Below are 21914 nucleotides of genomic sequence, written 5' to 3' on the forward strand. Positions count from 1 at the left end.
CCCAGGACCCCATAGCACATTTTTGAATGGACGCAGCCATCCATCCACCCACCGACCTCAACCCACTCCTCTCTTCCCCCACAATTTTGCCTCGGGCCCCACGTAGGGGGGAGTTGTGTATTTTCGCAGGCTGGGGAGAAAACAAAATAAATAAATTAAAAAAAAGAATAAAAAAATAATCATTAAAAACAACGATAATAATAAAGGAAAGCTGCCGGAAGGGCTGATCTCGCGCCGATGAAACGTTTTGGATGGCACTGGTGGACAATCCGGGGAGAATCGATTGTCATCGCCCACTTTGCCCGCCTGGCACCACGACGCCGGCGCCGAAATGTCACGTTTGTGATCTCCGGGATGTGGAGCGGGGGGGGCAAAAAGATATGTACAAAAGCACAGAAAAGAAAGAAAATCTCAAACGGAAACGGAGCCCGAGCGGGTTTGCTGCTGTGATGATGTTAATAATTGGTGGGAGGAGGGGGAGGAAGAGATGTTTGTGGGTAATTTTCTGGGTGCTGTGTACACGCCGATGCCTTATCGCTGAAGGATGGAAAACAGCGGTGGTGATGGCACTGCTGATACATTTTAAACACCCAAAGGATGCGATGCTGAGTGTGATGCTGATGCCCGGGGCATGGGGGGACGGGTGGGGTTGGAGTCCCCGAAATCCGGAGCATCCCATGGCATAGGTGGGAGCGGGCCGGTCCGCAGCTCTCTGTGCCCCTTTATTTGCTTTTGGGGATTTTCTTTTGGCCCCACAGGGTCACACCACGCAGTTCCAGCCCCGAGGATGGAAGCCAGGCTTTATTTACTCTAGCTGGAGGCTGACATCCTGCTGTATTCTCATGACTCCAAGACCTGGGGCTTTAGCACAAAAATGCCAAATATTAGCGAGCTCTCCACGGCTCCGCAGCACTTTGGAGGGGCTGCTCCCTCGGAACACGCCGTTTGTTTGTTGAGCAGGGCTGACATTCACTCCCCATCCCCTTCTTGCCGCTTGGGTTTTCCATCTGCACTGTGGGAAAAGTCCCTCTGTGGGGCTGGATGCGGGCTCTCTGCATCACTCTGATAATTTTTTCTCCTCTGACGCCTCTATTTCCAGAGGTAGAAGAGCTGTTCCCTTCTCCCCATCGCTCTCCTCAAAGGCAATTCCTCTCCCCAGCCCCGCAGGCACAGGAGCACCCAAGGAAGCTTGTGATCCCCCCCGCCCCCGGTGCACTCCCGACTTCAAAAAGCCAACTGCTTCAATAGCATTAGGGGGCTGATTTGAAGCCACAAAAGCCATGAAATTCGGAGTTAAGGCTCAAAAATCCACTTGACACCCTGCCCTTAAGTCCTAAAAGGCGCTGAGCCGAAGGCAGTGGCTCACAGCTCCCCGAATTGCTGACTTCCCCTGCAACAGGGCACCAAGGCTGTCCCCCTCCCCTACATTCAGCACCCACAGCCATCCCATCTCCCAAAGGCTGCAAGGAGGAGGAGTTTCCCACGGGGATCATTTATTATTACCATTTATTATCATTATTACGATGACTATTATTGCTGTTGTTGTTCTCACTCGTCGCTCCCGTCCTTGCTCATAACACATGGCTTTGTCTTAGCTCATTCTTTGGCAACAACTGGAAGAAGGAACTCATTAAAACAGCACAAAAAAAGTTTTTGCAATGCATTTTATTGCGATTTTCATCACTTAAGCCTGGATTTGCAGGTGTTAGTGCAACTCATTCTTCACCTGCATGCTGAATACCGGCCCAGGCACGGACAAGATCGATACTTCAGTGCTTATTGCAGCAGCTGTAACAGGGTTAGCCACACTATCTGCAAATCCTGATAGCCTCTGGGGTGAGGGATGCTGCAGCCACTTGTGCAGAATGGCATTCAGGGAAAATCTCTCCGCTTCCTCCAGATGACATCCAAGGATCAAGGATGGGACGCGTGGGGACAGTTGGGCATCCCCATGGGTAAGGAAACTTGGGGAACTGCTGAGCCCACGGGAGGGATGCAGCCTTGGAAGTGCCTTCTGCAGTGGAATAAGGCACTTGGGATAATTTCTAAGCAGCGCCGAGCTCGCAGCTGCCCTCTCTTGGCAAAACGTGCCTCCTGCAGACGTTGCTCAGAAATGAGTTTAAAATAAGGCTCAAGGCTCCCACTGCATCTCACGCAGGGTTAAACCAAACCAGGCTTCCTCGAAAGTCCCTAGATTCCATTCACTTTGCTGTGCGAGGCTCTGTCCGTGGATAAAGGATGCTTTGAGGACAGAGGATACCCATCGGCCGGATCAGGGGGAACTGGATCCAGCACCCCTTGGCGAGCCCAAAGCCCTCTGCAGAGGCACAATGCTGTTAGCTCTGAGATATGCAATGGAAAAGCCCTTACGTGGTGGAAGAAGTGTTATTCCTGCATGGGGCACTGCCCTCTCAGAGCCTATAGCAGAGGAATTGCTTCCCAAAGGCCACGGCGCTCTGTGGATTTGTTGCAGCCGACTCGGTCCTTTTCCTACTCTTTTTTTTTAAATTATTTTTGTGCGAGTTAATTTAATAAAAGAATTACTCCCTAAAAATAAAACCTTTGCTAAAGAGCTGTTGATTGAAGTGCTTTCAAGGCTGCGGCGGGGAGCCGCGGTGTGCGTCGAGCATCAGTAGTAGGGCACGGGTTGGGGGAAGGCATCACTGCATGTAGGAGTAGCGCCAGTCCAGCAGAGGCACGTGGGTTTCCTTGATGGCCTGGGGGGATGTCCAGCGTAGGATGTAGTGGGGGCCACCGGGCTTGTCGTTGGTTCCTGTTTTGTGGGGAAAAAAGGGACACAAGGGACGTGGTTGAGTGGGCAGGGGTGATGGGTTGATGGTTGGGCTTGGCGGTCTTAGTGGTCTTTCCCAACCTGAGTGATTCTATGACAAGGAGCTGGGACCTCGGGGTGAAGGATGTGGTTGGAGGGGACGTGTCCCATCGTGTTGCTAAAAGAAAGAGGTTTCAAAGGGTCTCACCTGAGATGCGGGAGCCCCCAAAGGGCTGCTGGGCCACAACGGCGCCCGTTGACTTGTCATTGATGTAGAAGTTGCCGGCTGCATTGCGCAGGCGGCTCTGGGCTTCTTCAATTATGCTCCTGGGGAGGGATGGGAGGATGTGAGCATGGGGAGATGACAAAAACGTGCCCGGGGGCCTCTGCTCTAACCCTAATGGCAAAAAATTTGGGCTTTGCCTTCCCTTGCACCCACCTCCAAGACCGCATGTTTAGCCAAGACAAGTTCAACTCACACTCCAATGGGATCTGTGCGCTTGAAATTCAATTAAATGACTGCAATTCTCTCCTCTTCGAATTCTTTTTCAAGATCTTTTTGTTATAAAATGCAGTTCTTTATATCTAAGTCCAAGAACAGCTCAACTTAATGACCTCCTATGTTAGGATAGCTCATCCTAATGATCATTAAGTTGGGTTTAATGACCTTCTAATTTACTTATTCAACACCTGCTCGTTATTTTCACTAATATTTGGTTGATTCTTAGGTACTCATTGAAAAATTAATTCCCCACCTGTTTTGTGGTAGCTTCAAACTTTCTCACAACAACAACAAGTGTTAAATAAAAAAACAACACAATGCAATGCAACGACGCAACAATGCAATACAACAACACAACGCAACAACGCAACACAACACCAGCTTGGTTTTTATACAATCTGAAAAGCTTCTGGCTCTCCTCATCACTTAGAAATAGTGCTCTGCTTTCTTCTAGGCTTCTTAGGTAAGGAAAGAATGCGTTCTTCTCCTCATCCCTTTTTCCCATGGTAAAAAGAAACTCAATAAAGGATTCTCGAAACCAGTTTCTACCCAAAAAAAGCCCCTTGTATGCAAAGCCCTGAGGGGCCGGAGCACTGACTGGTGGCTGGGAGGGGATGGGAGGACCAACCCCCCCGGCTGCCCCCTCCTCTTGTCCCCTCCTCCTGTCCCCACTCGGTCCCGCTCACCTCTCCTGGGCGAACACCGCCCCCGTGAGGCTATAGGGTGTTGTGGTGTCGATCAGCTCCAGCACCTCCTGGTACCGCTCCTCGGGGTACACGTACACGGTGAGGATGGGTCCAAAAATTTCCTGAAAAAACCGAAAATATAAATTATTGAACTCAGCCATTTTATACAAACCGGCCTCCTCCAACCCCCAGCTTCTAAAAACTACCGCCAGGTTAGCTAATGCCATCAACCAGCCAATGTGCTGCCCAAGACGCAGATCCACATCCCGTGTTTTCCCCACTCTCACCTCCTTCATGATGGGATCCGTCGGGTCCTGGCTCTCCACGATGCACGGCTCAACAAAGTACCCAACGCTGTCATCGCAGCTGCCCCCGGCCAAGATGCTGAGGTTGGGGGACGTCTTGGCGTGTTCGAGCCACTTCTTTATACGCGCGAATGACTGAGGAAAGGAAGGATGATGAAAAGTGTATGTAACCCTACACTTGTCATTGAAGTAAGGCTGGAGATGAGGTTTGGGTGATGCTTTTCAGGACTACGCTGCTCGCTTCCAGCTCAGGATGAGGGCTGGGAGCTGGAAGGACAGCCCTGTGCACTGAGCCTTACAGCTGAGATGGTTTCTCAGCAAAATATCCCACTTCTCAAAAGAGGCAGTGACATATCATAGAATTATTTAGGTTGGAAGTGACCTTAAAGAGAATCAAGTTCCAACCCCCTGCCATGGGCTGGATGCCCCTCACCAGATCAGGCCACCCAGGGCCCCATCCAATCCAGCCTTGAACATCTCCAGGAATGGGGCAAAATCTGTTAATCTCTCCTGGAATATTCCTCAACGCTTTGCTAAGAGTAATGAACCCCACCTAACCAAGCTGCTACCAGCAGCCTGGTGGTGGTACCTCCATGCAGACAGGACACACGAGCTCACCTTGTCATCAATCACTGCCGAGAAAAAGGTCCCAAAGTCCTGGGCAGGCTGCAGGGGCAAAGATAAGGCAATATAATCACAGAATCATTAATGTTAGGTAAGACCACCAAGATCATCAAGTCCAACCCATCATGCCAACCCATCCCCACTCATAGAATCATAGAATCCTTAAGGTTGGAGAAGACCTCCAAGGTCATCTAGTCCAACCATCAACCCAACCCAGCCATGTCCACTCATAGGATCATAGAATCCTTAACGTTGGAGAAGACCTCCAAGACCATCGCGTCCAACCAACGTGGGTTGCTCCTGATGAATGCACTGGGCTGAAAGGTGGAGGAGACAGCACGAGGACATGCACATGCAGACAACCACCATGGGCTGGGGTCCACACCGTGCCAAAAAGCTGACTCTAAAAACTGAAATTCCCACAACAACGCATCCCCTCAACCCCAAAGCACACTTCCATTTGGAGGCAGCATCCTCCCCTTTTTCAATTAGCCCGTGGTATTCAGCGCTTCGCACAATCCTTCCCGCAGATGCTGGCTACAAGTTAATTTCTAATCACTAGGAAAAAAAAAAAAAAAAAAAGATGAAGGGGGGGGGAGGATGGAGGGGTGGTGGTGGGGAGAACCAGTGGATAAAAAGCTCGGTTCAATAGGAATTAGTAGCCAGTTACCGCAGTCTCTAATCCCATCAGCCACCCGCTGAGCCGCAAAGCCCTTCAGCAGCCCGGCAGCTCCACTCACGTCTCCCACTTTGATCTTCTTGGTCTCCTCCAGCAGCTTCGCTTTGATCTGGGGCCACAGCGAGCGCGGGGCGTAGAGGCGGGAGCACGCCGAGCATTTCTGGCCGCCGTACTCGAAGGCGGAGCGCAGGGTGCCGTTCACCACGCTGGACACGTCCGCCGAGCTGTGCACCAGGTGGAAGTTCTTACCCCCGCACTCTGGTTGGTGGAGAAAAAGGAGAAAAAGCGAGGAGTTGGAAAGCAGGAGGTCTAGGGATGGGGGAATCCGCAGGGCACGCTGCGCACCCTCCCCAAGACGTGAGCTGCAGCCCTCACCTCCGGCCAGGCGCGGGAAGTTGCGGTAGCGGTCCAGGTTTTCGGACACTTGCTTCCAGAGGCGCTTGAAAGTCCTGGGGGAGAGAGGAGGAGGTGTTGGCACAGGAGGGGAACTTGGGAAAGGTGTGGCTGGGTCCTGACCCTGCTGTGACACCCCAGCAAGCCCCTCCGGCCATCCCCAAAAGAGGGATGTTCTACAAATGGAAGAGGTGTTGGTGAGAACAAGACCCAGGATATCAAAGCACTGAGCACTGCGCAAACCCCAGAGCGGAGAGCACCCGGCAGAAGTTCCTCTTCCCCTCTCACCCTTTGGATTTTGGTTAAAGCAGCTCCTCGTGCTTCCCCGCCCCGACTTACGGCACGCTGCCGGTGAAGTTAAGCCCGCAGAAGTGCTCGGAGCTGGTGACAGCATCACCAAACACGGGTCCGTCCGCCGGCACGAACTGGATGACGTTGGGAGGGAGCCCGGCTTCCAGCAGGATCCTGTAGACGGCGTAGCTGGAGAGCAGGGCCATGTCGCTGGGCTTCCACAGCACCACGTTTCCCTGCAGGCACAGCACAGTGCGTGCATGGTGAGAGGCTTCCAGCCCTAACGTGACCCAATGCCAGCTGAGGCAGAGGAGCAACAGCCCAGGCATGGATTAACAGAGCCCAAACAAACAGCACAATTGGCTGCAAGACGCAGAGCAGTGGCCCCGCTGCGCTCCCACCCCTTTGGCTCTGTGCCCCCACCCTGGCTGCAGCTCGTGACCTGCCCTGTGTCACCGTCACTGCAACGAGGAGCATGCTGTGAGCAAGGTTCAGTAGTGCAGTGCGTAGAGGAGAACACCCCTCCAAGGAGGGGGTGCTTCTCAGATTTTGGGAATGTTTTCCCATTTTCCAGCACTTGCCCATCAAAGCTGTTTGGTGGACAGGTCTATCCAGCAGCCAGGGGAACGCCTGACTAATTAACACCCTCTGAGCCTAATTAGAAAATTCAAGAAGGGGTCCAGAAGGGCACGGCTGGGCTGAGCATGGAGGTGCCCAGTTTTGGAGCCATCTTTGGAAACGATGGAGCCCCAAGAACTTGGAGCCCCAAGAAGGGCTCCTCCATCCCCAAGCACAAATCACCCCGAGATTTAGTTGGGTCAAGACCCCTGAGATTTGGGGTCGGGACCGACGGACAAAATAGGGGAACCACCACGCCACGATGCTCACCATCAAAGCTGGAGCCCCCGCCAGGTTGCCACCGATGGCTGTGAAGTTGAACGGAGAGACAGCCGCCACAAAACCCTAAGGAAGGAAGAGGAAAGGGACAGGTTGTGGCATCCTAGGTCACCCTACGGCACCCCATGGCACCCCATGGCCATGAGTCTGCCCGGCTGCTCACCTCCAGGCCGCGGTACACCATGGTGTTGGTGCTGGGCTCCACGCTGAGCGGCTGGCTGCCCTCCAGCTCCAGCGCGTACTTGGCGTTGAAGCGGAAGAAGTCGATCAGCTCCGCTGCCGCGTCGATTTCCGCCTGGATGACGGTTTTCCCCTGGTCACGGGCAATAAGAACAAAAGATGGCATTGGGGTTCGGCCTTTTCAACAGGGGCTTGGCCTCCTGGAAGGCCCCATCCCACCCCTTCCCAAGGCCCCATCCCACCCCTTCCCAAGGCCCCATTCCAATCCTTCCCAAGGCCCCATTCCAATCCTTCCCAAGGCCCCATTCCAATCCTTCCCAAGGCCCCATACTGCTCCTTCCCAAGACCCCACATCCTTCCCACTCACCCCATCCCACTCACCTGCCCCACCATGGTCTTGGCCAGCACCTCGGCGCGCCGTGGGCCGCTCAGCATGTCTGCAGCTTTGAGGAAGATCTGGGCCCGGTCCTGGATGGGTTTCAGGTCCCACTCCTTCCTGGCGGCCAAGGCAGCGTTAATGGCTTTGTTAATGAGGTCCTGTGGAAGACGAATGGCAAACATGAGGAGATGCCCATTACAGAAGATCGGGGTGGCAGGGAAGGGCCATCTGCCCAAGGATCTGTGCTCACCATGCTGTCCCCATAAAGAAAATCAAAGGGAAAAGGGCCGGGAGCAGGGTGCTCACCTTGTCAGCATAGCAGAACTTGGCCACTTTGTGTGCATGGTTGAATGGCTGAAAAGAGAATACAGATAGCATTGGTAATTTCCCATCTGATTGATGCGTCCCTCGTAACCATAATGTGATAATTCGCCCCAAAACTCACTGAGAGTTGGTACCGCACCGCCGACGTCCACACCTCCTCCCCACCGACCACACAGGGGATGGCTTCAGTCCGACCCTTCAGCTCGGCGAGTGCCTGGAGAGGGGAGAGTGCGACTTGGAGTATGGATGGAGATGGGTTAAAAAATGGGGAAAAACTCCAAGTGATGCCATGCGGGGTTACCTTCTGGAGAGCCGCTCGCTCGGGGCTGCCGGGCTTGAACTCGAGGATGGGCTCGTTGGTCACCTGGATGGCTGCATGGTGCAGGCATCTCCGCCTGCAGAGGGAGGGATGGGGAAATCCCACCTGTGCTTCCAATAAAAGGTGGTTCTATCCCCAAGGAGGGGGGTTTTACCCCAGTAAAACGTGGTTTTATCTTAATGTGTTTCTACCCCAGCAAAATGTGGTTTTATTCCCCAAAAGCATAGTTTTATCCCAACAAAACGTGGTTTTATCCCAACAAAACATGGGTTTAACCCAACAAAACATAGGTTTAACCCAACAAAACATGGGTTTAACTCAAGAAAAACTGGGTTAATCTCAACAAAACGTGGTTTTATCCCAACAAAACGTGGTTTTATCCCAACAAAATGTGGTTTTATCCCAACAAAACGTTTTATCCCAACAAAACCTGGGTTAATCACAATAAGACGTGTTTCTACCACAATAAAACATGGTTTTATCCCAATAAAATGTGAGTTTATCACAACAAAAAGTGGGTTTATCCCAACAAAATGGGGGTTCAACCCAACAAAACCTGGGTTTATCCCAACAAGATTTGGGTCTATCCCTCAAAAAACTGAGTTTATCCCAACAACACCTGGGTTAATCACAATAGAATGTGCTTATATCACAATAAAACGTGTTTCTATCACAGTAAAACATGGTTTTATCCCAATAAAACATGAGTTTAACCCAACAAAACCTGGGTTTATCCCAACAAAACTCGGGTTAATCGCAATAAAACGTGTTTCTATCACAATAAAAGATGGTTTTATCTCATTAAAAGGTGAGTTTCTCCCACCAAATGTGGTTTTACTCCACCAAAACACAGTTTTTATCACAATAAAGCGTGTTTTATCCAAATGAAACATGTTTTTATCCTGATAAAACGTATGGTTATATCAATAAAACATGTTTTTATCTTAATAAAACGTGTTTTTATCCCAATGAAGTGTTTTTAACTCAAGAAAACTTGCTTTTATCCCAATAAAACATGAGTTTATCTCAATAAAATGTATTTTTATCCCAATAAACTGCGTTCTTATCCCAGCAAAACATGAGTTTATCTTCATAAAATGTGGTTTTTTCCTCCCAAAACGTGCCTCTATCGCAATAAAACACGTTTTTAATCCAACAAACAGTTTTTTATCCCAACAAAACTTGCTTTTCTCCCAACAAAACGTGGCTTTATCCCTTAATTTAGTGCACTCAGGCTGAAAAAAAAATAGAAAAATAAAAACAGCTCTGCAGAAGACGCTGGATCAAAGGTTTCTATGGGATGGGAAACGGGGACCGAGCAGGGCGGGGGGCACTGGAGCGTGGCAGCTCGGAGCTCTGCATCCCCCAAAAGGGGCAAAGGGGCGGAAGGAGGAAGGCAGAGAGCAAAGGTTGGGAGCGCGGTGGGGGCAGCGGGGTTGGTGCCCGGGGTGGGGGCTTGGGAGACAACCAAGGGCACGTGGAGCTCGTGTCCACCTCCATAGGGCATCGCTTGGGGTTGGGGGAATGGGGTGGAAGAGGGGAGATAGCGGGGGGGACAAGAGGACACCGCGGGGGGGGGACAGAGCGACGGACAGTGGGACAGCACGAGGGGACGGGGGGACAGACGTGGGGACGCCACAAGGGGACGGAGGGACGGACAGGGGGACACGCGGTAGGAGAAGGGACAGTGTGGGGCACGGGGGCTGCCCGGCACTCACCCGCGGCCCCGCAGCGCCCGCCACATCCCGCACCGCTCCCGGCACCGCGCGCCGCTTCCCACGGCCGCGCCCGCACCGCTCCGCGCAGGGGGAGAGGGGGGGGAAGGAAAAGTCCCCGCAGTTATTGCAAGAGGATTCTTATTGCTGTTTAATAATGGAAAGAGGAGGGGGGGCAACCGCTGAAAGGGCTGAGAGCCACGAGCGGGGCTGCGGGATCCCCGTGTCCCGTGTAGGGCTGCGGGGCTGGGCTGGCCGCGATGGGAGATCACCCCCGGGTGCGGTGCGGCAGTGGTTGCGCCCGGGACGTAGGAGGGGGCGGAGCGTAAAGATAAGCGAAAAGAATTAAATAACTGGAGTTAATTAATTATTTTTTTAAAGGGGGAAAAAAAAGGGGGGGGGAGAAGGAAAAGGGTGAGGGAAGGAGAGGAAAAAAATGTGAGAAAAGGGAGAAAAAAAGAGAAAAGGGGGAAAAAGAAAGGGGGGGAAAGAAGGGGAAAAAGAAAGGGGGGGAAAGAAAGGGGGGGAGAGAAAAAGGAGAAAAAAGAAAAAAAGAGAGAAAACAGAAAGGGAAAAAAAGAGGGAAAAGAGAAAGAGGGGAAATAGGAGAAAAAGGAGAAAAAAGAGAAGAAAGAGAAAAAGGAGAAAAAGAAAAAAGAGGGAATAAAGAAAGAGGGGAAAAAAGAAAGAGGGAAAGAGGGAAAAAATGAAAAAAGAAAAAAAAAGAAAAAGAGAAAAAGGAAAAAGAAATAAAGGAAAAAGAAAAAGGAAAAAAGAGAAAAGGGAAAAAGAAAAAGAAAAGAATAAAATAAAAAAAGAATAAAGAAAAAATAAAAAAGAGGAAAAAAGAGAAAGAAAAAGAGGAGAAAGAGGGGGGGGAAAAAGAAAAAAAAAAGAAAAAAAAAAGAAAAATGTTGCTCCAGAATGAGGCCTGCTCCCAGTCTTTGTCCTGTTCAGGGGGAAGGGAAAGCAGCTTGAAGTCCTTATAGAACACCTCCTTTCAGAACAAACACTTCAAAACAATGGGATTTTAGCCCCAAATGGACCTGGCCCTGGACAGGGAGAGGCTGGGCTGCAGAGCAGCCGGGGCTGTACGTGCACGGGGCGCTTCAATGCCCCCAAAGGATGGGAGCGCTAAGGGTGTCAGCTCAAGGGTCTCTGTTTTGTACACGGGTAATCTGGGATTGGCTCAGAATGAACAGACATTTCCTAAATTTGGGGCTTTTAGGAAGAAATGACGGCCACCCCACCCCATCCCACCTCACCCCACCCCACCCCTTGCTGCTGGCTGCAGCACAAGAAGGAGCAGGCACAGGCAGGAACCAGGAGGTTGGTATTTATTTAAAGTGTTTGTTTCCCCTCGTAACCACAGAGCCAGGACCCGCTGCCATGGCCCAGCACAGCCCCTTCCCGCAGCGCAGAGCCGGGACGGACGGACAGACGGACGGACGGCCGCATGATGGAGGGAGCAGCGAGCAGAGCTGGAGCGGTGGGTTTTGGCACTAATGAGGAAAAATGGCAAGAATCCAGCGGAATTCGGAGGAGCTTGGAGTCCTTCTGGCTCTTGGCTGCTCCTTCTAAAATGGATTCAGGTCAATGGAGCCTTTGATGGTCCAAAATCCACCGTCAACGAGTGCACGCGTCAGACACCACGGACAGGGACCAAATCCACCCCCAGCTCAGCTCAGGACCCGGTGCTGCTCCATCCTCCCCTTAGAGCCCGGCTGGCGTCGCCAGTTCAGTTATTATTATTATTATTATTTTTTTCCTTTAAAAGAAGCTGATATACAGAATACAAAGCACAATTATTTACAACCGTACGGTAAACAGGTTCCACACCCATCAGTAGTCTGTTTTAATGTGTATAAAAAAAAAAATTCTTACAGGACCTAAAGAGGGACTGACGAGAAGTGACGCAGCATGGGAAACGATTCGCCGACCCCCTCCTCCACTCCGACCCCTTAAATAATAAATAATGGGTTTTGGCAGAGCTGAAGCCACGTACACTTGAGCAAGGACTAAATTGCGTTTCTTGTGGTGAAAGGAGGGGTGTCCGGTGATGGAGCTTTTCAATCATCTTCAGTCCTTTCTCAATAACACAAGAATTGATTGGATTTCCAATGAGAACGATGTAGGGAGCGTCATTTCAGGCAGCGAACCCCACGCCGTTGGGTTTGCGGCCCAATGGGATGGGGAGTTCTACCATGGAAATGATGCTGTCAGCTGCAAAGCCCTCCAAGAACCCCAGCGTGGTGGGTTTTTTATGCATTATTTCCTCTGGAGAGCCCCAAACAAGGGCTCGGAACTGGGTGATCCTTGAGGTCCCTTCCAACCCAACCACTCTGTGGTTCTATGGAATCAGAGATAGGAGGGAGTCGTGATTTCCAGAAGCATCAAGTACCCATCTCTGCCAACACAATTCGCTGCTTCTGCAAAAGAGAAGCTCGGAACGGCTCCCACGAACGCGGAAGGGTCTTAAGACACAGAACTATACACAAAAACAGACAACAAGAAATAATCAAGTGTTTCTTCACTACTCTGCCAAAGACTTGGGGTCAAGCCTCCAGCGTTCCCCTCTCCAGTAACGGGTGGGGAAGGGAGGGCATGAAGCATTTGGCAGGTAGTGTGTCTAGTTCACCTCTACCACCAGCATCGTGAACACCAGGATACAGCGTGGCAAACTCTTGTTTAAAACTCAAACGGGTCAAGTTACGTTGTAATAAAAGCTTAAAATCGAGCATGTGGGTGACGCACATCGCTAAAACCTGCGTGCTCCCCCGCAACCCAAGTCCTGGAGCAGTGCAAAAAAGAACCGAAACCCAGAAATCCTGAAGCAAAATGTGGGAAATCCTCACTGGGGCGTTGTTACACCATGGAAGCACGGCATGGAAAAGTCTGGTCAACCCCTTTGGCCAACCAGAGTCAAGCTGTGATTTCGCGTTGACCGCAGCGTTAGAATTGCTTTCAACATTCACCTCTCAAGTAAAGCACTCGCTGGAGCACAGCTGGAGACGTCCCCGTCTTGCAGTTCCAGCACAAACATCCTCCCAGCTTTTTCCAGAGCCAAAGGAAACACGAGCAAAGAGCTGCTCCGCGTAAGGCTGCGCGCACACCCACCGTCGCCACTCTTGGACCGTGACCTCAACTTGTATTTTTGCTGGCAGGAATGGTGATGGAAAAACACCTCGTCTCGGGGAGAAAGAGCTTCAGATCTAGAGCCAGGCACTATTTACATCTACTCTGTTTCATTAATTCCAATTTACACTGGCGTAGACCAACGCAACGCGTCTTCCGAGCGGGTAGGACACGAAGCCAAGGTTGGGGCAGCACTAACGAGCTGAGAGCAGCAGTAATTCTGCAGGTCGAGGCTGTCGGCCTGCTCGCCTTCCCCTACCTCTGAGGAAGCGATGGGGAGCGCGTCGCAGCCGTGCCACCACATTGCCCCACGGCGTCAACTTGGAACGGTCGGAGATTTCGGCGTCCCATCCGAGCAGAAGATGCTTCACGGGGGAACAGTTGCATTTGCCAACAGAATTCTGTTTGCACTTTAAAAACCTCTAATAAAAATAGAATATATACTGTGTTGTTGGTTTTTTTTTTTTTTATATAAATAGATTACACATTTAGCTTAGCTGAATTTCATTACACCCCCTCCCCCCCCATACTTTTTTTTTTTTTTCAATACATTTGTTCTTACGTTGTCTGAACTAATACGATAATCACTACATCTTTGAAAAAGTGTTTGTACCACATTATTCTTTGGACATTTTGGAACGACATGCATCCACAAAAGCAACGGCCATTGTTTACTGAAAACATTTTTTTTGTACAAACCCATTGTAGGAATTTGTTCCATTATTACACTGCTAACAAGCAAAAAAATTTGCTTCCTTGAAACCCCCTATTTAAAAAATGAGAAACAATGAGGAGGATTTTCTGATTATCAGTCTAAAAAAGTGTCAATATGACACCGCATTATGAGTAGTAAACAAAAATAAAGTATTTACAGCTTTACAAAGGAAAAAAGAAAAAAGAAAAAAAAAAAAAAAAGAGGTCATCAAGATCATTTTCCAGCATTTTCACAATATTTTTTTCTGGCAAGCTTTTGATCTGGTTGCTACAGAGTGGTTAAACACAAACAGAACAGGGCCACTGTCAGCAAAATCAGCAGCATCGCTCGACGCTAAACCAACCACAGACCTCCTAGGGAAACTATCAGGGACCAACCTTGGTCATGTCCAAAAGGTTGACCCACCGAGACCTACATGACAATAAAACCCCAATCCCAAGTATGAAAACACCTTTTTTTAAAACAAAAATAAAAAAAAAATGGATTACATATGGTTATAAGAAAGACACCAACGAGCATGGTCACTTACCATCACGCACATCACCACCATACACGTTATTTCTATACTGTCTACTACAGACCCACATCCCTTACACTTACCAAAAAAATGCAACCCTGCGACAGATGCTCCTCAGAATTATGGCTACGAGATAAGCTGTAGGTTACAGCTAGCTTGTTTCCACAGCTCAGTTTCTGCTTCCTCACTTGGCTCCCACTGTCAAACTGAGGACATTCTTTCCCACCTCAACATGCCAGCTACTAGTTTCAAGAACACTCAGCCTTTTTCTTACTACGTCACTGAGTTTTAAAAAATTATAATTAAAAAAAAAAAACACCAAAAACAACAGCAGCTAAGCCGGACGGTCATCGAAATTGCTCAGTTTCTCCAGTACCAAAAACATCTCATAATGTGAGGACAGCCACACGACAGCCTCCGACGAGGCTGACTCACTGTGCAAGGAGATTGCTTAATGCCTCCACCAAAGTCACTAAAGCATTACAGACATTCAGCTTTGGCAGACGGTTTCTCAGCCTCGTGAGAAACGACATATTTAGCAGCTGAAGTTCATACAGGCTCAAAAACCCTAACAGTACTTTATGGAACACATGCAGTCACAAAAATATCCCATCTGGTATCTCTTGCCCCCCTCCCACCCGCCCCACGCTCACAGCCCTAGTGAACATGACACTTACCACTTTGGCCACCAAAGAAACAATAGGAATGAGAGCTTTGGAATAAGGTTTCTTCTTCATCGACGTGATGAAGAAGCCCATTAACACACACCACGAGAACCAAGAAGTTGCTAACTCTACGAATAACAGCGCTGAGTATTTTAACCAGTGAGGGAACCACAGCCCTGGATCTCTTCTCTTGGACGGAGGCCATGGAGGCTCACACTGTGAATCCAGATGGATCACCCCAGTAGTTCTCCTCGCTCTGAGCAACCAGGAGAATCCCCCTGAGGCCCTGCCCCCCTCTGCACAGCTGCACAAGATGGAGAGGTATTTTCAGCCCACTCGCTGAAGCACTCGTGCTCTTTTTGCAAGAAAGCAAAATTGATCTCTACTGGCTGTATGCTTACGATGCGGCCCTGCTGATTTCAGATCAATAAAGAAGAGAGGCTTGGAAACAATACTCAGGAAGCTAAAAGATGGCCACCCTATCTTTACATAACACTGAGAGGGTGCTTAAATCTGGAATTTCCCTGCCCAGCCCTAGCACTGCTCAGATGTAACAGCTGCTAAGTTTTCTGGCAGGTACAAAATACATTTGGTATCTAATCCTTGCATCTTGCAACTGCTAGTTAACTACAGAGCTACCTTCAGGCAGTATTAACTACACTTGCAATCTTGCTCTAAAATACAAACAAAAAAGTTATTGGCTTAGGTTTATACCCTGTTTTTACCTGGCTGAAGTGCTACGACTCCCGCTAATAACCATGAACAGCTTGATGATGCCAGAGGTCCAGGCTTCTGACACTGCCTTCTCCTGCTTAAAAATACAGATTGCCAAAGCCCAGGCCTTCTCACAGAGAAAGCACATGGCTGTTTTTCCCTAACTCTAGGGCAGCAGCAGTTTGGGATTGACTTTACTACGCCCTAAAAAGGATTACAGTGTTGTATGTCGTTCAGCTTTGCTGAAGAACAGTGGTCTGGAGCTCTCCCAGCAACATCTCAAGCCCGCATCCATAGCACGGCGTGTCAGTTCATCCTGATGCTTCAACTCTCCCACATCAGAAAAGCAGCATAAAGTGGAGTTACGTCCCTGTCAGCAAAGTAAAAGCTGCAAACGCTATGGTTTAAAAAATATCCTGAAAAAAAAAAAGGAAACTGCAAAACAACTCTGGAACTGGAGGTCTCACTCCCCCCTTAATCCAATCACTGGAAACAAACGCATCCGAAACAAGACTCTCCTCCTCAAAAGAAGCTCTACAGATAACTAACATGTGCAAAGTGTTTTGAGCTTTCCTTTCCCCAAGAGATAACTGTAGCCCAGCAGGGACCAAACATTCGGTATAAATAAGGCGCGCTTTTTTTGTTTTTTGTTTTTTTTTTTGCATAGTAGTTTATCAGTGACAGTCCCACCCCACCAAGCCCTCCCTCGCCCATTGCTTTGCCACCGAGCTGAGACCTGCTGCTTCCGAGTCTGGAGTTTGGCAGAGAGCTTGTCCAAATCTCAAAGGCTCCTTCACCCAGAAAAAAAAAAGGGAATGAAGACATTCCTTTCGCTCTCGAAACCCGGTATTATTTTTAAACGTGGACAGATCAATTTGGAGGCATTCTTTTTTTTTTTTGTGTGCCAGGCATTGGTAATTACGCCACAATTGTCTCGGGTTTGCTACTCAGTTTGCCAGTGTTCCTTTTGCCAATCAGTGCAGCAGTTCAATAAAACCAGAAGCTTATTGAAATATCCAGAGCTTTTGCAGCACCATTCTCTGCTGCGACCAGATTTTTTTTTTTTTTCAATAGATACATATATAATTTACTCTTTTTTTTTTTTTTTTTTAAATATAAAAACACCTGCTAGTAATATTCCACTGGAGCTCAAAGTGGCTCAGCTTGGGGCAAAGGCACAATTAAAACACCATGTTTTCTTACAGGACTCTGCATTTGTGAATTGTATAACAATAGAAATTTACAGCACCAATCCTTGGGTGGGGTGGGGATGCGTGTAGGAATGAGTCCTTAGAAGCCCTGTGCAGGGGCTTGCAAGTCTTATTATTTTTATTTCTTTTTTCACCCCCCATCAGTGTGTTGTTTTCCAATCTTTCCTTGTATCTTCCCTTTCACTGGAATGCTCCAGCCACGTATCAGCTGACCATGGGCTCCACATCCGCGTCTCTGTCCAACTCGTCCTGAATTTCATCTGTGTTTCCTGAGTCGCTGCTGGCTACAGAGCTGGGAGATGGAGAATTTCTGCAGAAAATTCAGAGAAAGGTTTAGACAAAATATTCACCACCACCGACAGACAAGAAAACATGGGACTCGTGAAGGGCATCGTCACTTTCGCTCTTCAAACAATTAAGAAACAAGCCTCAGCTTTGCAGAAAATAAAAGGGAGCAGGGTAATATCTTACTACCTGTCAGCTGAACCTTTGATAAGCCTACGGCAGGTTTCCATTTGTACATCCAGGCCCCTTTTCATACTGCACATCTCCATGTACTCGTGAAGGTGGCGGTTCATGTCACTCTTGGCCGTGGCCAGTTCCAGCTGGAAGAGAAGAGAAAACCATCAGCCCAAGGTGAGTTGCTAGCAGCTTCCTCCCAGCCTCTCTCAGCTTTACACACTGCTGGGGATGCTTACATCCTTCATGCCAGTGTTGCACGTTGAGAGTGCATTCATCGCCTTACGAGGTGTATTTTACTCAGAGCTCAACCCTGTTTTTATGACAGCTCTTGTATCCTGTTCTGCTGCTTGGCGCTTTGTTTGTCAACGTACAGCAATGAATGAAAGCATAGTCAGGGCTAAGATGGTGAGAGGCTACAGATGTTGTGCCTGGCAGCCTCTGAGGTTGTTTCCTGTAGAACATTTCCCAGTCTGATGGTGGGTGTGCAAGACAAACAGCAGGAAAAAACAGTGCACGCTGATTCTTTGTTCTGAAGGTTCTCACTGCACTCATTACAGATTTATGCTTGGCCAATAGTCGTGATCAAAGCAGTATTTAGGAAAAAACATCCAAAAGTTATGTCAAAGGAAAACACCTTGGCATTCTTGATAGAGATACACATTCCACCTCACCAGTATGTGCAGATGTACGTGTGACCAGAACACTGCACATGCTTTTGTCCATTACTAATTATTTCTACAGTCGTGAATCACTTCCTTACCTCTATCTGCCCTATTGTTTCCTGGTATTCCTTGTCTCTTGTTTTAAAGAAAGACTCTGTTTCGTGGATCAAGTTTCCCAGGTTTTCTTCCTGACGGGAAATTGAGACACAAAGAGTTAGTAAGAAACTCAGCAGCAGACTGCAGATTTTTCCCATTGAACCTCACTGGGAAATGCAGCTCATACATCCTTGCATGCAAAGGAACCTCAGATCAAGATTCCAGCAACAGACAGCTACCTGCTGATGCCAAAGAACAAAATAGCTGCATTTACTGAACCCTTCCCAGTCTGACCATGCATAAATAGGTGGCAACTGCTTTCCAGACACGAAGCTCCATTTTTTCACCTTGTATTGAGCCCACCACTACTTACAGCATTGCTGTGGAATTCTTCTTTTTTTTGATTACATACTGTTACTCCCAAGACCGCTCAGTTTCCATCACCTCATACACACAGTCTACGCGCATTGTTTCCTATTAAAATTCGTTACTGAAATGCTAGGTAAGGCAATCAATTTAACACAACTGGGCTGATGAGCATTAATTTTGCCACCGTCCTTCGGCCACATCCGCAGCAGCTTTATCGGGATCCGACACGGGATCAACGTCAGGCTAACCAGCCTATAGTTACAAGCATCATTCCACTTATCCTTTTATATGCAGAAGCGCTTGGAGGAGGAAGGTCGTAAAAGAAGGTGGTGAGGGCACCGGGTAAGAACTTGAAAGGAATAAAGCCAGTGGAAGGAAGATTCAGGCATGTAAAGCACTGTGTTAAAGACCAGGCACAGACGGAGCAGTCTTTATTCTGAATCTCCATCTACAAGACGGATCTACCCTCTCCTTGTGTAATTTTCATTTAGAAGGATTTAAGCTTCTTAAAACCTTTAGAGTTTTTGCACTGAAGGTCTGAGTTCGGCAATATTCCTCTGATAGCTGTGCTTATACACGCACACATGGGTATATGCAAATAAATCTGTCACTAATTCCAGTACATGGCTGCACGTTATCACTCTGCCACTCTCCCTGCTCCAAAGACGACGTGCAGCTAAGTGTGCTGCTTTCTGCAGTCCTAGCACTTTGAAATAATCTCCGCAGTTTCAGGCTATGCCAGATGATACACAAATGGGAAGATGTAAATTAACACACCCCTGGCAGTCAACACAAGACAATATTGAGGAGACTGCTGCCTCAGCATCTCTGTACCACAGCAATGATGGGAGAAGGCAGGATTATTGCCTACCTACTGCTGTCATGCTGCTCAGTAATGAAATAATAGCATCACGTTTAAGACTGCCTGCACAGAGCCAGACCTTGCCATTTCAATCTCTCTTTAGGCCTGTTTAAAAAGGCTCAGGAGTCACTGAATGAGGCAGCGTGCAGCCATTAGCTTACTTTGCACGGGATCTCAAGGATTAAGAGCAAGCTGTCTATTATCCACTAGCACCAGGAGATTCCTATTGACTGGGAAGATAGAAGCACAAGATTCGTGGGCTCAGAAGATCCCTCGGGCCTTACACAGCGCGTTGTGTCAGGCTGTATGTACCTTAGCATCACACGTGGCCCACACCAAGTTTACTTTTCTCCCTGCTGGAGTGAGGGCACAGTACCACCTCACACACTACGTGTGCTGTTTTGACAATGGAGGAGTGAATGACACCCTATAGTGAAAGTGAGATGCTGCATGGAAGATAAAGGGCTTTAGCCTAACTCACTGGTCAGGGTGACAGATGGCGTGATGCTCCTGCAACAGCGAGAGCCTTGGATCTTTTGAAACCTGCTTGGTATTTCTATCTCCTTCAGTTTGAAGGAGCAGAAGAAATGAAGTTTGGTAAACAAACTGATTGCACAGGCTGAAAAGCAAGCACGGAGAGAAAGCACTAAGAGGATTTTAAAATCAAAGCAAGTCTGCGTGGCAAACTAGATCACCAGTCAAATATCCAAAGGCTCAGATGGCTGAGAGAGCAGCTGAGCGACTCCATTTCTGAAGAGAAGAGTTTAAGAAGATAACTGAAACACTCACCTCTCCTTGGAGGTCAATTGAAGGATTGCAGTTTGTGAAGTCTTCCCAAAGAAGCAACGTTTCCTCGTTCTCTTCCCACGTTAAGCTATCACAGTCGTCATCGAAATCAAATGTCTCACGACTGTTAAGGTAACGGAAAAGCATGAGTGAAAAGAGCTCAAGCCCCACTCCTTCAGTCCTTCATTTAATGTTTAAGGGGAAAAGGAAAAAAAAAAAGGGCTTACAAGAACTGAACAAAGGAAACAAAGCAGTTGAAAATCCTGAAAGATTTTAAAAACAGGCTTTGCCACTGTCTGCAAGTCCCTCGCTCCTGGGCTCTTTGCCACTCCACAGCAGAATAAAAGATCCTTGTTAGCATTCCCAGCCCAAGCACACAGTCCTAGTTCTGTCCTCCAGATGGTGCTGCTTGTTAGTTTCCCCTGTTTGCAAAACCACAAAAATGTTTTAAACTGTTCTCTCTATACATGGGAAAATGAACTCAACCACAGTTTGGGGAATTATACAGGAAACAGCCGCTAGAAGATTCCCTGCTGATTTCACGCTGAAGTTTAGCCAATGTTTTCCCCTGCAGCACTTACAAACGTTCATTTCAAAATTAAGAAAGAAAAAACAGAGCCCCAACATGATGCACAAGTGAACAGAAGTTCTTTCTATTGAATGGGACAAACAAAGATACTACTAAAGCCACTTAAGACTGAGAAAAAACAGTGGCAGAGTGGCCTTTAACCCCGCTATTTGGTCAAGCCCCTTTAATATGGCCAGTTGTGCAATAAAGGAAGACGTTTCAGAAGGCAGCCAGGTCCCTCTTGGTTTGAACAGCAGGCAGTGAAACACTAGTAGCTGCTCCTCGTCTTTGTTAAGGGGGCCTGGCAAAAACCTGAAGCTGCTGGCAGCAGCAGTTTGCTAATTTCTGGCTGGTGCATTTTTGTTTCTTTAGCTCACTTCCTTTTGAGCAGATAACATCTCAATCCGGAAGCTGAGCCCCCCACTATCTTCAGGAGGCTGAGAAGCTTGGCACAAAGAGACAGGGTATTCATCTCTGCTCAGTACAACATCACGAAATAATAAAATAAAAATGTTGGGCATAACACGATCCTGTCTTTTGCAATTGAATTTCTTCAACCCGGTTTCTTGTTGCTGCAAGAGCTGTCCTTACCAGAACGCAGCCTCCCAGTTCTGACTGCTGCCTGTTACAGACAAATGTTGTTCAACATCGACCGTGTTTCGACTCTTCAGTGCTAGGCACTTACACATTAAGGTCATCATTACAGACACAATGAAAGTTGCAGGAGGTTTCTGTTAATAAGGTGAGCTGCTTGTAACATACACCTTCAACCTGGCAAAGCCCCCAAACCAAGAATTTACTTAGGCACGTATCATCTTCAATAAGCCATGAACACAGCACCAAGAGCTCTCACATGAAGAATTACCTGCACTGCTCAGGCACATCGTGCCCTCCTACATGTGAAACCAAGGGGGGAAGGAAGGGGCACGGCCTGAAAACAGAACTTTTGGCAACAGCTGACAACAGAAGAGGAGCCAGTGCTCCTTAGAGAAAGACTTGTGTACTCCTACGTATTAAATACTGATGTGTGGGAAAGCACTGGGAATTCTTTCCTCTCCCAGCACAGTCATTGCAGAAGTTGGCAGAAG

At 48.4% G+C, this 21914-nt stretch overlaps 2 protein-coding genes across 2 annotated transcripts in view; both read right to left on the reverse strand.

Annotated features, from left to right (window-relative positions):
* On the reverse strand, positions 1647-10317 carry ALDH4A1 (aldehyde dehydrogenase 4 family member A1). Its single transcript, XM_021417720.1, has 15 exons — positions 10068-10317; positions 8332-8425; positions 8152-8244; positions 8013-8060; positions 7709-7864; positions 7311-7460; positions 7139-7213; positions 6299-6486; positions 5942-6015; positions 5628-5824; positions 4882-4929; positions 4246-4398; positions 3959-4080; positions 2979-3097; positions 1647-2773 (listed from the first exon to the last, which is right to left on the reverse strand). The coding sequence occupies exons 1-15, from the start codon at positions 10091-10093 to the stop codon at positions 2661-2663; spliced, it is 1656 nt and encodes a 551-aa protein (XP_021273395.1). The 5' UTR covers positions 10094-10317; the 3' UTR covers positions 1647-2660.
* The window catches only part of IFFO2 (intermediate filament family orphan 2), a 33136-nt gene continuing 22606 nt past the window's right edge, over positions 11385-21914 (reverse strand). Inside the window, exons 6-9 of the mRNA XM_021417652.1 lie at positions 20262-20382; positions 18244-18333; positions 17496-17626; positions 11385-17331 (exon numbers count right to left, since the gene is read on the reverse strand). Of these exons, the coding sequence (XP_021273327.1) occupies positions 17226-17331; positions 17496-17626; positions 18244-18333; positions 20262-20382 (448 nt within the window). The 3' untranslated portion in view covers positions 11385-17225. The remainder of the gene's footprint in view (positions 17332-17495; positions 17627-18243; positions 18334-20261; positions 20383-21914) is intronic.

This window comes from Numida meleagris, chromosome 20 (genome assembly GCF_002078875.1).
Source record: "Numida meleagris isolate 19003 breed g44 Domestic line chromosome 20, NumMel1.0, whole genome shotgun sequence".
NCBI classification, from domain to species: domain Eukaryota; kingdom Metazoa; phylum Chordata; class Aves; order Galliformes; family Numididae; genus Numida; species Numida meleagris.

What these genes read in the sequence shown, in the direction of transcription:
- ALDH4A1 (XM_021417720.1), bottom strand. Translation starts at nt 10,093, where the DNA reads ATGTGGCGGGCGCTGCGGGGCCGCGG. An exon ending in CGGGCGCTGCGGGGCCGCGG is followed by an intron (nt 8,426 to 10,067) that starts GTGAGTGCCGGG and finishes CTCCCTCTGCAG; the next exon opens with GCGGAGATGCCTGCACCATG. An exon ending in CGGATCCCATCATGAAGGAG is followed by an intron (nt 4,081 to 4,245) that starts GTGAGAGTGGGG and finishes CGGTTTTTTCAG; the next exon opens with GAAATTTTTGGACCCATCCT.